The 17,864-nt window shown below is 34.6% G+C and overlaps 1 protein-coding gene across 4 annotated transcripts in view; it reads right to left on the bottom strand.

Moving 5' to 3' along the window:
• Window positions 1–17,864, bottom strand: part of SPATA6 (spermatogenesis associated 6) — a gene marked incomplete at its 5' end in the record, with an annotated part of 98,396 nt that overhangs the window by 38,648 nt on the left and 41,884 nt on the right. For all 4 annotated transcript variants that reach the window (XM_084244275.1, XM_084244277.1, XM_084244278.1 and 1 more), the window contains 2 exons: window positions 3,201–3,385; window positions 13,874–13,914. In XM_084244275.1, the coding sequence (XP_084100401.1) occupies window positions 3,201–3,385; window positions 13,874–13,914 (226 nt within the window). The remainder of the gene's footprint in view (window positions 1–3,200; window positions 3,386–13,873; window positions 13,915–17,864) is intronic.

Genomic DNA, 17,864 nt, shown 5'->3' on the forward strand with positions numbered 1-17,864 from the left:
CTTTGCCTATATTATCTACCAGTTCTCACAGTTGCAATTTTACTTGTTTACACAAAGTATAAACTATTAAGCAGGATAAATAATTTACATAATCTGTTTTAAAGAACGTTATCAATAACAGATGATCAATTATGCGTAAATGTTAATCTCCTGTATTTGTAAAAGGAAGTGTTATTGCATCTATGCAAATATATTGGCAGTCTCTACTATTTGCTACTTGTGTAATATATCTTAAAAACTTCAGATCCAAATATGCAGCTCCAAGAAGATTTTCACTGATACTATAAGAAGATCCACTAGTCTGTGCTGTGGTATAAGAAATGATTGCTTAACAATCTTTGGCTCCATTTCAAAAATCAAAAGTTTAAGCATGCTTAGAAAGAATATCAGCTCCCTCTTAATTAGATTTGCTAGTCTGATTTTGGTAATAACTCTCTACAGCCTATACAAATTAAAAGTCATAATATTAATATTTATACTTTGAGAAGAAAACTGCTTCTAAAATGTAACAATTATAGTCAAAATTGAAACCATTTTATGGTATGCTAACTTTATTGGAAGTTTGTTTTTTTTAATGTGCTTAAAGCAAAAACCACCTTCATTATAAATCAAAGTAATTTACTTGCTTAGAATCACTGACAAAATTTTAAAGTCTATTTACTCATATATATATTTAAGGAGTCAGCATTTTAGAGAAATCTTAAAGGAAAAATGTTTAATTTTAATGAATATTCCCTTACATAAAAACTCCTGTACCTATATATTGTCATACTTGCAATTTTTCCTGGGACATAAATTCTACATTTATACCAGTTTAAACTGTTCATTGATTCCAACAGATTGTATAAACATCCTGTAAGTATATTGCTCAGTGACCTCAAAAGTCAAATTAGAGAATGTCTTATATTTAAAGATGTGGAGTGTGCAAAAAAGGGCAAAATGTTTCTATTCCTAGGATATGCTTTAAAATATTTTCCTTTATATACTAAATCTAAATTCTTCTTTAGAACTACACTCAAAGTAGAGGCGTTCTCCCATAATGAAAGTAAAAAAGCACTCTATTAAAATTTTAATTATTATGGTGTATTCAAAACTAAATTGCCATTATATTCTTTTGTTTTATAAGTACCTCACCCCTTCTCAAGTCATAGGTAAAAGAAGTAATGCTTATTATATAGATCATACATTTGCTTCCTGCAAAGAACTTGTCCACATCTAATGCTAAAATAAATGTACAAGCACCACTGATCTGTCCCAACATATGTCCTGCACTGAAATACAAAAAAGGGACAGTTGCCTTTAGCTATTAGCCTCTAAGAAACATTTTTGAATATAGCCTCCACAAATAATTTACCAACTTGGAAAGAACAGATTTCAAAAGCTGGACAAAATTGTACACAAGAGTAAAGTAACATAGGACTACAATTATTACTTTATAACTGACAGGCAACTGGAGAGTTCTGTAACATATGTGAAAAGGTAGAAAAATAAGATTTTAGGGCCTCCCTGGTGGCACAGCGGTTGAGTGCTGGGCTGTGAAGCTGCCTGCATCCTCTGCAGCACTGGTTCGATCCCCGGCCGCCGGCGAGGGTCCCACATGGTGCGACAGACCTCTCCTGCCACGCCCGCCACTCCCCTCAGCAGTGTTCTCCGTCTGTCTGCCTGTTCTGTTCTCCGCTCTGGCTAATTCTCTCACCCTCCCATGCTTCTGACTGTACCCAGTGCTTGCAAAAATAAATAAATAAATCTTTAAAAAAAAAGAAAGAAAAAAGATTTTATGTAAACATATTCAAGGAGACACAGGTTTAAAAAAATCTTGAAAATCTACAGGTGTGGCAAAGAATCTGATCAACAAAACCACAAGTGCTTAATTCTAAATAGAGAAAAAGAGAGTAGCACCACTCAGTCTGAACATCAGAGCAGGCATAGAAATCAAAAAGATTTCCTGATATTAAGATACATGTTACCAGATTCAGGAGAAAAACCTCTCTTCAAGAATTCCTCTTAAACTTTTAAAGCCTATAGTTATCTCTGTCTCTTTGTCTCAGCACAAATATATATGTGTATGTATATATACACATAGAGAGAACTATCAATAGATACATACATATATATACACACCCACACTAATATGGCTGTATCTATATCCATGAACTTGATGATTAGAAGCATGATGGACTAGAAGCAACATTGATCAAAATTCCTTATCTGAGGACTAGGGTCTCCAGCACACCTCCCTATATTCATTTTGAAAGCTCGCCAGGCTAATGAAGGAATAGATTAATTGATGTGCTCACAACAGGGAAGTTTTAATACAGACTCCAAAGTGACACACTCTTGTTCAAGTCATCAGTTTCGAAATGAACTTTTCAGACTCTCTGCAGTTAATTTAAACTTTGTTAATTAAGTCTGATGGCTTTACTAAAATGCTCCAGTAATTTAGTGTGCTACTTTATCTTTTTGATACCATTTGGAAAGTTATAGTTTATGCTGTTTGTTGACAGTATATCTCTTTGGTTTTCAAATTTCTATAAAATGTTTAAATTATCCAGGTTTGAGTGTTCTGCTTTTCCCCCTTAATTTATGACAACTCTTATTTTCTATGTTACTATGTATGAGAGAGGCAAGGAATTTCCAATTTGGATTCAACAACAACAAACAGACGAAGAGGAATTACTTCTTTCACATTTAAATTATAACAAATGTCTGACTTCAGTTGCATTTTTAGAGGGAAAGGTGGAATCTTTACACGATTTAGAATCTCTTGGGGAGATCAGGGGATATTATTTGCAGAAATTATACCAATAATAAATAGTATCATCATTATCACAAAAGAAAATATAACCTGTGTTATTTTTATAAGCTATGCCTATTATATTAAATTCCTATGAATCTAGTAAAGACAAACAGTCACCTCCTCTATTTTTCAAGTTTCATGAACTAAATTAGGGTTAAGCTTATTTAGGATTAAAGTGACTCTAACAAACTTACGAATAATTAATAAACTCATTAAAAAACTGAGCTGAGAAGAATATCTAACACGAGGTAATATACAATATATTCTAAACAAAAACAATTTAAGCTTTTAAAAATCGAGTTACACTTTTACAAATAATCACTTCACATGCATAATTACTGCCTGCTCTCTTCTAACAATGATTATTCAAAAAATTAGTACAGAAATAGAGACTAGACATTACCTTTCCCTGAGAGAAGCTCGATTTAACACAGGGCTTGGAGAATGCTTTGGCATATTTGAGGGTGCTGAATGGACTAGTAAGGTCCTCGCTGAATGTTGGGGCTTGCCACATGACCTTGAGCTCAAATACTCATCACACCTTTCAAAAGAGTCATCGTAGTCTCTCCCATGGGATGACCGCATAACCTGTTTAAAAAACAAACAACATTATTTAATAGTAGTATTACATACACAAGCACACACCCCTTTTGTGAAAGTAAAAAAAAAAAGTTAATGTCATAGCTATATTTGAAGGCAAATTTGAGAACATAGCAGTCATTATCACTGTAAAACTGTAAAATTAAATATTAAACATATCTGGATCATTTATTTACTTACCTAAAATTTACAAAACTATCAAGTCTAAAGGGTTCTGAGTAGGAGTGGAGTTAAATAAAGGTAGGGGTATATATAAAAAAACAAAGGACAAAAACACATAAAGTATTGATAACTTAGTTTAGTTATGAGGCCAAACAGAACAATATTCTAGCCCTCATACTTATTTATTGCATCATTTGTTCTGGAGACAAATGAATAAATCCATATCAACAAATAGACTCCTGCCTTCATGGAACCTATATTGTGGTAAAATTACATTCTAGTAAGGAGAGATAGTTAAACACCCCCCCACACCCCAAGATGAATAAGTAAAATATATAGTATATCAAAGGGTGTTAAATATCATGGGAAGAAAATAAGACAAGAAAGGAGACAAGAAGTGTTGATGGGGGTGTTCAAAGGGGTATTTAGTCAGCATGGACACACAAAGAAGACAATCTCTTAGAGTAAAGACGGAAAAGCACTGAAGACCTCAGTGAAGGCCACATAACCCAAGTCTTAGGGACATTACTTAGAAGTTGAAAAGATAAGAGTCAATTGAGGAGTGACAAGGGAAGAAGGTGAAAAACAGGAGGATACATTGTTCTGAAAGTCAATTCAAGAAGGTATTTTGAGGAAGGAAAGCAAGCTAACTGGATGATATTGCTGATAAGTCGTTAGAAGAGATTGAGAAAGGCTCGTTGGGTTTCAGCAAGAAGTTTGTCAGCGACATCAACAAGAGTAGATTGATAGAGTGACAGGAAGGTCTGGAGTTGAGTTCAAGAAAGAATGATAGAAAGTAATTGCATTTATTAAACAAATATTTAACTTCCAATCACTGCTTTAATAAGTGTTGAGACTATAACAACAAAACCCCAGCCTTTATGAGCTTGTGTTGTAGCAGTACTATAATACTTACTACATGTTTGACCTTTAAGGTCAGTCTGACCTTTGGAAAACTATCTCATTTTACTCATTTCCCTCATATGTACAATAGGGTTTATATTAGGTATCTTATAGAACTTCCATAGTTTATTCGAAGTATCTTGTAGGATGTCTAGGTGTACAAATTATATAACAAACATAAATCACTTATTTTTAAAACACTAGTCCAACACAGCTTTTTGCTTCAATGCCACAATTTTCACTGCTTTCCAGAATTATAACAACATATGTTGAGTCAGAAGTCAGCTGAGCAAATCAAACTTTCGTCCCACAACCAAACAGCATGTAATTGGAATGATTCAGTTACAATCCCAAATGGCTGATCAAGAAATATTTGATCTAGATTTAGTAAAAGAAAGAATTGACAGTTGTTTCATTGTTAGCTGTTAACAAAGTAAAACTATAATGTCAGAGACAATTCAAAGAATTCCAGGGTCAACAAATACAACTGTATATATTGAGACTGATAGGAAAGGAAAAACGGTATGAAATGCTGTTTGTAAAATTAAATCCAAATAAGAGTCAATTGGCTTAGAAATAGATCATTTCATCTTTGTTAATTTCACTGTCAATTGAATCATGATGACACAATTCTGGAACTGTTAAAAATTCAACACTTTATTTATTTATTTATAAAAGATTTATTTATTTATTTATACAAGCACTGGGTACAGTCAGAAGCGCAGGGAGAGTGAGAGAATTTACCAGAGCCAGAGCGGGGAACAGAACAGGCAGACTGATGAAACACACTGCTGAGGGGAGCAGCGGCTATGGCAGAAGAGGTCTGTGCCTCACCGGGGGGCCAGGGATCGAACTGGTGCTACAGAGGCTGCAGGCAGCTTTGTAGCCCAGCGCTCAACTGCTGCGCCACCAGGGGAGGCCCAACACTTCATCTATTATCTACTAAAATTTCTCCCCAAACTTCAGCAATGCTTTAAATACTACAACTTTTTCCTTTATCAGACTGTTCATTGAGAATCTCTGCAAGTTAGCTAATATTCAATCTAGAGATGAATAGGAATTTAAACTCAAAATCCATATGAAACAGGGCATAATCACAAAGATAACTGGAAATGTGATATGCTGTCAAATACATCCTACCGACAATAGCTATAAGAAGACAAAGATGTCAAATGGTCCGAATAGTGGTGTTCTCAGTGGGATTGGAATAGAGACCATAAATTAAAAAGGGGTTGAAACATTATTTGAAATGGGGAAACAGGAACATGGAAAGATAACCAATGATTACAATGATGTGGCTAACTGTACAGGAAAGTAACAGTACACCATAGATGCAAAGTGGGGGATGTTGAAGAGAATCTCAAGTGTTGTGACAATACCAATTTGTACCTAATAGGCATCTTCTATTTATAAAATACTGGACAAGGTAGGAGACAACAATCGATAAATAGGAGACCTCTGAGCAGATGGGAGACATAAAAAAACCAAATATGATAAAACAGTGAGGAAGGAAATTAGAACTAAATAGATATGCAACAAGTGTACATGCAAACAGAGTTTAGATGTATTCTCTCCACGGATTTAGATTAAGTATTTGTTTTGGAAAATTTTATATGTAAATAGAGGGATGGAAGTATAGTGAGACTTTGATACGAATTCATTTCAAACTTTCAACCTAAAGATTCAGCTTAAGAAATGTTTCCATAACTCTTCTAAGTTTTCTACAGGTTATTAATTCACTTCCCAAAACCAAATGGAATATTATCTCTCTGGTTCATCACCGAAGAGTTCCATTAGGTTACTCCTCAAGAATAATGACTAAGAGTTCAAAGATCTAGGTTCAAATTCTTGTTAAATATGTGACCTGGCACAACTATAAACTGGGGAAATAATCTTACAAGTTTGCAATGAAAAGTAAATGAGACAAAATTAGTGAAAACACAAAGCATAGGTGTAGATTTATAAAAGGCAATGATATTTATTTCCTATTTCCAGCTATTTCAACATAAAGAAGTTTTTTTTTTATTGTTATGTTTATTGTAAGAGTCTTTTAAAGGACTCTTATTGCAAATGTTGAAATGTATCAAGAGAAAAAAAACATGATATTTTAACCAATCTGGAACTGTTACAAATAGAAAATTCCAACTAAATTCATTAAAACTACATAAATGTAATGCAATTATGTAAATTACTTACTTTTCAAATCTGTGATATATAACGGCTTGTTTGTATCATACTTACAAAATTCCTAAAAAGTTGCTTTCATAATAAGTAGGTAGATTAAATCATATTAATGACCACAAAATTATTATATTTTTTGGGAATTCAAGGTTAAGGAAGAGACAATTAAGCACTAAGTATAATCAGAACCAGAAATTCATTTATCAAACTAACATTTGCTGAAAGTCTACTTAGTGCCTGGTATTACATTCTCCACACTAAAATTTCTTCTTTGTCATAGGACAAACTTTGCTGACTAGATTCCCAGAATCTACCAGAATCCTTAGAGGAAAAATTTTGTCCTGAATGACTTCTCAATAAAACTTTCCTCAGAGATTTTTTTCAGGGGAGAAAAAGTTTCGCAGAAAGAAATTGTTCCCAGACCTTTTAACATCCTAGAATTGCAGATCTCCAATTTGAGACACGAACCAGTGGGTTGGGGCCACTATACAGGCATGTAAGAAACCTACTGACTTTGCCAGGCTCTTGTGTGTGTGTTTCAGCTTAGGTCCATCTGAGTTAGCTTCAAGCTTTTTACATGCAGTCACACTATAATTTTAAATAGTACGTTTCTTGACCATTCTAGAATTTTTTATATGAACTGCTCACTTGAAAGATGCATTAGAATGAAAAGGAACAAAATCCCACAATCCGATAAACTGCATTTTTTAACTGTCATGACAAAAATTCCTTCTTCCAGCAAAAAAATGTTTTCTTCAAAGATTTGCTGCCCAAAGCAAATAAAAAATGTGGAAATTGAAGACAATGTCTCTTTCAGATACCCTCACATCTCAGCTTGAAAGAAACCACTATTCCATATCCCCTGTCCTATGTGCCTCCATTATCTCATGTTCCCTACCGGCCCTTTCTGTCAGCTTTCCTTCCCCACCTGACTGGTGAGAAACAAAAGCTCAATAACTTCTTAAAGCTAAATCTGCTTCCTAATATCAGTATCATATGGCTGATTTTTAAGCTCTGCTCTGTTTTTGAACCAAAAGCCATTTTTAGTGACTCTCTAAATTGTAAATAAGACAAAGTAGAATATGCAGCAAAATTCAGAACTCTATGAACTTCAAACCAAGCTCCACACATTTCCTATCTCAGTAGATGATGTAATCAAACACTGGAGTTGTGAAAGAAATCTACATCACTTAACACTGCAGGGCTAAGCTCCTTTCAGTGCGCTCTTCTTTCAAAATGTTTCTGACTCTTTTGCCTCCTTCTGGAATTAAGACTGGGAATATTTTCATTGAAATCTGATTAATTTTTAAATTATTCTTCTAAGCAGGAGAACATCTTATGACACTGAAGTTTTTACTTTGAAAAAACATGGTATATCTTTTACAGTTGTCAAGTCTACATTTCTATCAGCATTAACCCTAAATATCTAAAATCTCTACTGCTACTGACCTCCATTAATTTCAGCCAGTCCAAGTTATCATTTCTCAATTGACTGTTCAATGGCCTATTAACTTGTGTATGAGTATCCACCCTTTTCCCAATTCAATCTATTTTCCATTCTACAACCAGGAGTGATGTTTTCAAAGTACAAATCTAACACCATCACCTTGCTGTATAAAACAATTTACTTACCAGCATCCTTAGGATAATTACCAAAATTCCTAATGTGCCTAAAAGATTTGATCCCTACCTATCACTCCACTCTCAACTTATACCATACATCTACTCGTGTCTTTCACATTTTGTGACACTGCTATATTAGCTGCCTAGCCAGTGAAACTTTATAAATACTATTTCCATTTTCCCCTTGCACATTTCTTCCTTTTCAAGAGTAAATACCTTTTCACCTTCAGATCATAAGAGCAATCACTTATCCTCAAGATGTTTTTCCAATCTCTTTCACTAGATCAAATCCTCTTAATATTTAATGTCCTAGTACATGTCCCCATATTTATCGTAATTCCAGGTATGTATTGATTTTTGTGACTTTGCTAATATCTCCCTCATTATTATGAAATGTCCATGAGGGCAAAGATGATTTCTAGTTTTCCTAAATTTTTATCTCCAACATAATAGAGTTTCAGTCACATTTTTCTTAAAGAGAAAATGAGGTTGGAAGAGAGGAAGGACAAAGGATTCTGGCTGTGACAGAAATGGCCAGCTTGCCAGCTTTTACTGTAATTCACATCTTCTTTCCCCAAAGCAGAACAGCTGCTGAGAAGCCACCCTTGCATGTAGGGGTGGCCATGTGATTATTTCTTGGCAAAAGCATATAGGCAAGAAGGTTATGTGTCAGTTCTGGGCCAATGTTTTAAAGAAACAGATATGCCTTCTGTGTTCTTCATTTACAGTCATCTAAAGATCGCAAAGTTATAAGATAGGTCAATACATAGAGAAAATAGTATGCAGATCAAAAATACCTTAAACCAAACTGCTATGTGAATAAAAACTAAATTTCCATTATGTTAATTAACCTTCTAAAGTTTGGAGATTTACCTGTATAGCAAACAGCATTACCTTAGCCAATTCATAAACTGGTATCTTACTGTACTGGCCTTAATAGAAATCTAAATATATCATTGGATTCTGGGTCGGGAGCAGGAAGCTAGAGACTAGATATTCTGGGATGGAAAATTTAAGACACATGTAATACAGTGACAAAACTTTTAATGCAACCGTGCTCTGCAATAGCTTAGCAGACCACATAACTTTCAAGCTTATATCTCTAGAAAAAAAAAGCTGGAAAGAACAAGAGTAGTGGTAGTATGTGCTGGCCTTTATTTATAGTTAGCAAGGGATTTCAAGAAAGTGATGAGCTCAGGAAAGAGCAGAAACAAAAAAGTACAGAAAGAGTCTAGTAATGAAGGGGTCCTCGGGGTCAAGGAAAGCAAGAGCTAATTGTGGATCCCAAAAGATATAAGGTTAAGACAGACAAAAGTCCATTAAGCCTTTTTAAACAAGGAAATTAAATCCTAAAACAAAGAACTGGCTGAAAGGGCCTTTCCATTCTAAACCTACTTTAAATGGCTTCAAAAAAAGCTACATTAAATGACATAAGAACTAAAGAAATCAGTTAAACTTTGGAATTATGTCTTTCAAAAAAAATATGTATTTACTGACTCATTAAACTGCCTGGAAGTGAATGAGAGAGAGGCCTACTTTATTTTTGAGGGACTTGTATTGCCTAATAAATAAAGAAACTTGCCTTTAAGAGCCTGACTATGAAAACAGCTCTTGGGGCCCAAGCTTATAAATGAAGTGGGCTAGAAAACTTAGCAGTTCCAAGAGAGCCAAACCCCCAGACCCCCTGCATAATAAATGGATGTGAAAAAATATGCCATGGAATACAGTCAGGGGTAATGGAGAGTAAGGTATAAGCAAGGAAACTCCTCTACTTAGCAGAGTAGCAGGTCTTCACATAGCTTACTGAGCAGGATTTATCACTGCTGTAAACTAAAAACTACTTGTATTCTCTACTTCTCTCTTTTCCAAATATTTTTTTTTCTGGTTATTCTGTCTTTGCACTAACAAAGTATGTCAGAAATAGGGTTCAGGTAGGGCAGGAATGGGAAGGAGGAGAGATAATTGTCTTAGTTCACAGGTGACTAGATCATAAGGAATTTCATCTGAATATGAGGGACTGGTCTGTCTATCATCCAACATCCTGATCTTCAAGCTAAATATCAGTTTGTGCATGGAACTTTGAGTGGTCTTCCTTGTATTGTAGAAGATGAGATGTTCTTTTTGAGGGAGCTATTTGGTGGCCAAATCGGAAGACTGCATCAGATATGGTTAATTGTCCACTAAAATGTATGACCCTCCGAGATAGGCTAGAATTATGGAAAATACCTGCCTAACCAGATTCTCCATTTGCTAATCATCCTCTTCTCAGTCATGTGACTAGTTCTTGTCAATGGAATATAAGGGAGTTAGGTTAGTTCTGCTTTTAAGAAGCAGACATGAATTCACAGATCCATTGGACTAGAAATAAACTTCTATTCTGTTAAGATATTGAAATTCTAGAGTGTATAAGAACATCTAGCTCACTCTTATAAAGCGGGTGACTTAAAATAGAGAGTTAAAACTATAAACATGAGTTGAATGATAGTGATAACATAATGGGAACAGAGTGAGTTTAAGAGTAGTAGAAGGAACTAATTATAGACAAGAGAAATCTAAGCAGAGGACTCAACTTGATGTGATAGTCATTCATGCTTTCAAACAACATGTAAGTTTCCACAAGATACCATGACTTGTTAGCCAGTGATGGTAGAATTAATCAGACATTACACTAACCTTCATAGGTCTGGAAAAACCTATGAAGTCCTAATCTGGGCAGTATATTGAGGCAACACTAATATGTGAGGATGCCAAAAATGATGTAAAGCTATGAGAAATCAACATATGTTCCATGTATATTTTATAAATTTGCCTAAAATCAGTTTTGCTTCTCATTCTACTAAGATGATTTCCTATCATTTTAAAAAAAATATAAGAATTCCTCAGTTTTGAAAATTCTCACAAAATATATCTTTCCCAAATATTTTAGGAGTAAGTGATAAAGACGTGAAAGTAATGTTCAGTTAAATGTCTAACAGTGAAAAGAAGAAAAAGGAGATGATAAAGATATAGGAAGGCAGACTGAGAGGTATGTTCTTTTTCAGAGAGCTTTGAAAAATCTGTTTTCTGTCATTGAAGATGGGGATAAATAATCCTGTTTAATTCGTAAGATTATATATAATACAGTGAGATAATCTATATAAAAAAACTTTAAAATTGGAATCTATTATACAAATATAAGTTGATTTCATCTTATTATGTTTGTGGCCAAAGAGATAGAACCAATAATAAAGAAATCAGAAATGCCAAAGAAGTCATTAACATTATTAAGAAGGCAAAATGGAAAGAAAAAGTGAAGATTAACAGAAAGACTGAAGTAGAGACAAATACAATGTAGAACAACTACATCAAAAGAAAAGACCAACATTTTCCTTTATAAGGAAGAATGTGAAATCATGTATAGAAAATGAGGTGAGGGCCTCCCCTGGTGGCACAGCAGTTGAGTGCTGGGCTGTGAGGCTGCCCGCAGCCTCTGCAGCAATGGTTCGTTCCCAGGCTGACGGCAAGGGTCCCACAAAAACAAACAAACAAACAAAAAAAGGAAGAAAATGAGGCAAAGCAGAGCTTAGAAATTTTGGACTATTTTATAGGATCAACAAGGGAACAAAATGACCATGAAGAAGCACCGAAGGCCAAATTGAAGCTAGACAGGATGAGTTCTGTAAAGGCACAGGCAGAATGGGCTCCATAATTCTTTCCAAAACCACTCTATTATTAGCCATACCCCCACCCACTTGTTCACATACTGATTACACACAGCATTGGGGATTTGCAAACTTCAGTCCAAAAGCTCCTGCTATGGACTGATTTGTATTCTCCACACCAAGTTCATAGTTGAAGCTTCAACCCCAAATTTGACTGTATATGGTAGAATGAATTTAAGGTTAATTGAGATCATATAGATGAGGCCCTAATCTATAACCTTTCCCCTCCCTTTTTCTCCCCTCTCTTAAAAGTAAAGAATTTAAAGGTGAGTGAAGGAGAGAATTGAAGATGGGGAAAGAGCAGTTCTTTCAAAGAATTCATTTAGAAAAGAGGATTTCAAATACATACACCTGTCTTAAATGCACCTGTCATGTGTAGCTGGATTATAGTTACCTTAGGACAAAGACTAATGTCCTACAAACTTTATCCCTTTCTCTTCATTCTATATTTTTACATATTGGGCTTACTTGTTTTCCCTTCATAACCCACTCACACGATAAACATGTATATTAGAAAGCCATTTTACATACGAATATCAGACAATTTGCTAGACACTGGCAATTATCAATAAGCAAGATTAAGAAGGCAATTAAGGCAAGCCATCCTAGAACCTGCATATTAATAAGACAGGCAGACTTTAAACAAAGATGAAAATAAATAAAGTTGGCTTGTGCTAAGCCAAATTAGTTAGAAAGTGAAAGACAATTACCAAATGATTTCAATCATGTAAAATATAAAGAAATAAGGCAAGCTAATAAAATTCATCAAAAATAAATCCTAAATCCTAAAAACAAAATGGTGGTTACCAGAGAGGGAGTGGTAGAAGAAGAGGCGGAATGGGTGGAAGGGATCAATATGATAGTGGTAAATGGCACAGATCTTTATTGGGGGCTGTGATGAAGTACACACATTTGTCAAGGTGTGATGCTGTACTCCTAAAACTTATAGTTTCATAAACCAATGGCAAATCAACTTTAAAAAATTTTAATGCTAAATATAAATTCTCAAGTATGATTTGAAGGAAATGCACAATCACAGACTTATCATTTAGTTAGAACAGTTAAGGCAACTTCCCTGGATTCTATGAAGACACTGAACATTATGTTTTTTGATACATGTGTATGTATGTGCACATTTGCGTGTGTATATAAATCATCAATGTGCAGTACATCACATACAGGGTGGGTAGGCACCAGATATAACCCTATATAGACACTATGCAATGGAGAATTTTATCAATATAAGTGCTATATCCACAGTCTAGATTGGTAGTTCTCAAGCGCCCATCTTTGGATTGGTTGAAAGAAAGCCCAGCACAATGGACTATGATGGAGGATTGTTAAGGCTTTGGTGAGTGGTGTGGAATGATAGCATTGAAAAGCATGAACATATACCCCTAAGACATAGATAGTGTCATTGTATCATTGTATGTCATTGTATCATTGTATAATTGTATGTCATTGTATCATTGTATCATTGTATGTCATTGTATCATTGTATCATTGTACGTCATTGTATCATTGTATCATTGTACGTCATTGTATCAATAAATATAATGAAAGATAAGAAATACTACAGTGTAGGAAATACTGAAAGTAATCACTAGTTTCTGTCCTTCCTCTTAACTCTCTCTCTCTCTAACATGTATACACAGACACGCATGTTAATATGTAATTAATCCAAATGAACAAGCAAAATCCACAAAATACTTGTAAGGAAGACGATCAATGAAAAGCCTATTCTACCTTGACTAAATAGCTAAAATAATGAGATTCTATTATAAGACAACTGTGCATTTTCTTGACTGAAGGAATAAGAGAATCTCTGACCACACTAACAGGATTTGTGCTTATGTTCCTATCTGAAAGACAGGACAATTATCATTTTGTAATTCATACTACATACTTTGTAATCCTTGGATCGGTAGCAGCCATGATGAGAATGATCTGTAAAAGAATGAACAGAAGAAATAAAGCATAAATACTTCAAACAAAAAGAAGCAAATTTAGCTTCATCTTTTATATCTGCTATCATTCTGTTTCTATGAATACCATTTATACTGCAGTTTTCAAAAATATCTTAAAATCCTCCAACAATGTTTTATAAGAAGATATGATAATAAACAAGTTCAAAACTGAATCAGTTTATCAGTAATTAAGTGATTTCACAAATACTATTCTCACTCCAATAGGAGATATTGGCATATAAATTGCAATAATTTTTAGTTGATGAGCCAATGCACCTATATAAAATAGATAATTTTAATTGATAAATTAGTTTTTGATCAAATAAAATGTTAATGTATAAATTTGGTAGATATTGTCAAACTACATGTGCCCCTATTCTCAGCGTCCATGTTGGAAACACGTGGGTGTGATGGCAACAGGAGCAGCTTTGGCCAGTGTCAGCATGCTGTTCCATAGAGACTGTGTTGATAGGCACATCTGCATATCATCCAGGCTCCTGTACTTTCCGCATGGCCTTGGGCACATTATTTCACCTTCCTCAGCCTCAGATTCCTCATCTGTCTGATGTATCTCTTTTATAACACTGTTTAAAGATTATATCAGATATTATGAAAGGCAATAAATATTGATTAGTATATTAACACCATCATCAACATCATTACAATCGAATTCTAAGTCAAAGAAGTCTGGGTTGAATTTCTGATTCCACTATTCATCAGATATATTGATTTGGCAAAGTTATATAATGACTTTGTGTTTCATTCCTCATTTCAAGAAGAAAATGCTTACCTCACCTCAGAGAGTCATAATGATGATTACTTTATACAATTTGTGAAAGTCCCCACCAACAGCATCTGTCACATAATGGATTTTAAGCCATGCTAAATCTGTCCCTAAGATAATGCCCACTACATTGTAGATGCAGACTTTGGGTTTTACTCATTACTTAAAGGAATTGACTTTCAAGAATCAATTTTTAAGTATTATAATCTGCTATATTGACAATTAAAAAAATCAGAAACAATTTGCAATTCTACTTTCTTCTTTATGCATTCTCATCAACAGCATGCCAACATTTTACCTTTCCAAACCATGTTGTCCAGAAAAAAAAATTGACTTCATGTATAGAGACCCAGGATAGTCTATATTCAATAAATTCATTCATTTTATTTTATGGCACAAGATGTTAATTTTCCAAGTATTCTGAGCCATTATAGAGGATAACGGAAACATTCATTTCTATCATAAAAGGTCAACTTCATTTAATGTAAGATTTAACTTAATTCAAGTGCTTTTCAAAATTAAAAATAAATCCCAATCTGATTCCTCTTCTGTAGAGTCTAATGTGCAGCATAGCCACAGGAAACAGAAAGAATAAAAAGATGACAATGACCTACACTAAGCCTAATTCTCCAAACATGTCACTTTGAAAATTAACGTAATGCTTTCTGGCAGCTAGTGTAATACTAAAAATGTCACTATATAAAAACACTGTTTTGTTTCTGACTTTTCTACAAGCCACTATAAACTTACCCTAATTCCGACAGGTTGGCAATTTTCTTTTATTTTTACAAATTAAGTTGTTACTTTGATCTGAGTTTTCCCAATGTTCACATTTAATCACCCTTACCAACAGTTAGGCACTGATTCTAAATTATCTCTAAATGCAGGAGATAAAAGAGATAAGAGTCATGGCCTATAGTCATGAAGTGCTTATAATTTATTCCTGTTAAGTCATAAAAGTTGAACAACAGCAGCATAAAAGAACAGGTTAAGACAGAGTGGTACAGGCAATTAATGTTATTAAAAAATCTTATCAGAGAGAAATCAAGGCTGAAGGCAATCAGGGAAAACTTCCTAAAAGAGGAGAAAGCTGAGCTTGACTTTAATGATGGGGTCACACTTAAGAAAAGTATAAAGAAAAAGAAAGAGCTAGTTCAGCTCATGTGTATAATAGAATCTAAAATTCATAAGTAACCATTAAAGTATAGTATATTAGCTATATATATATATATATATATAAATACTAGCTATTATTTGATTATTCAATAACCTCATGAAATAAGTGTTGTGGATTGAATGTCTGTTTCCTCCCAACATGCAAATATCAAAGCCCTAATCCCCAAAGTGACAGAATTTGGAGATGGAAATATTGGGAGGCTACTAGGATTAGATAAGGTCATGAGGGTAAGACCCTCATGATGAAACTAGTGCCCTTGAAAAAGACATAAGATTGTGCTCCAGTGTTCGCCTTGCTCCCTCCATCCATTAGATATATGACATACCATATAGACCTATACGAACCTTCATATATACCTATACAAACCTGGAAAGACAATTTGCCCCTGAGTCCTTTATCAGGACTCACCTCACTGTTCTCCCAATGCCCCTGTAACATTCCACGGTTGACCTCTGCTCTCTTGTGAATCTTCATGGAGCATCAGGTCAGTGGTTTTGCCAGTCCTTGTAACTGGCAAGTTTTCTTATTTTCTTAGTTTTCTTATTTCTGAGGCTGCTGAAGTTTCAATCACAAAATCCTTTGACTTTTCCCCTCACTCTTCTTGTTTGAAGTTTAGTGAACAGCACGCAAGTACCCTGCTTATGAGTGACCTTAAGAGTAATGATCACTAAAAAAGATACACAAATAACTGATCAGCACTCTAAGAAAAAGTTAACACTATTCTTCATAAGGGGAGTGCAAATTAAAGTGCCAATGATACAGGATATACACCCTCGAGAATGTTTGTATGCAAATGCAATAACAAATGTTAAGAAGAAACTGTAAACCTTATAATCTGCAAGTAGGAAGATAAAGTGGTGCAGTCACATTACTAAACAGCTGGAAATTTCTTTAAAAAGTTCAGTTTGTCATATGAACCAGCAATCTGACTCCTAGGTATTCAAGAGAAATAAAAACAGGTATCTATACAGAGACCACAATGCCAAAGTTCACAGCAGCATTATTCATCAGAGGCAAAAAGGGGACTGACCAAGGAGTTCAGCATAGGAATGTAGATTTACACATAGGGCCCTCTTCATGTCAAACAGACCCTTCCTCATCTCTAAGACCCTACCTCTGCAATGTTGAGGTTTCTGGGTAAAAATGGTGCTCTTGATTTCCTCTTCAAAATATGCAAATAATTGGAGAAAGCTTCCAAATTCTTGCAGGGCTATTTACTGAGCTTTTTCAAAAGTACAGCACACATTACAATTAGAGCAATAGATCATAGAAATTCTAGATGGATAAAATATGTTTTAAAAGTTTAAAAGAAAATCACACCTAGGGCCTCCCTGGTGGCACAGGGGTTAATGTCTTAGTGCTATCAAGCTATCAATAGCAAGAGTTCAATCCCCCTGCAGCAAGAGTTCAATCCCCAGCAAGGGAGCTAACCCACATGGTGCAGCAGACCTCTCCTGTCCCACTGCTCCCCTCGGTAGTGTATTGCAAGTCAATCGCCTGTTCTGTTCCCCACTCTGTCTCTGGTGAATTCTTTCACCCCCAGCACATCTGGCCTATACTCCAGTTCTTGTATGCATAAATAAATAAAAATAAATCTTGAAAAAAAAGAAAGAAAGGAAATTACACCTAAATGAAAGGTAGGAAAGCAGTGGGAAAGAAAGGAAATTTATGGCTAGGAGACCTGGCTTCTAGACTGAGCAGGGCTATTTTATAGTTCGCCAACAAGTCACTTCACTTCTCTAGGCCTCTGTCACTTGTCTTGATCAAATGTACTTAAATCCATCTTCACATGATTATTATAAGGACCAAATCAGTCAATGAGAGTGAAAATGGTATCCTATAAAAATTTAAGAATTATTAGGCAAGATAAGTGGTAAAAATATCCAAGAAAAATTTCCATTGAAGATAGTCACAAATGAAAATTCACCATGTTTAAGAGACTATCGTAAGAAATTCCCACATATATTTA

This window comes from Talpa europaea, assembly GCF_964194135.1.
Source record: "Talpa europaea genome assembly, chromosome: 9".
Lineage (NCBI taxonomy): Eukaryota > Metazoa > Chordata > Mammalia > Eulipotyphla > Talpidae > Talpa > Talpa europaea.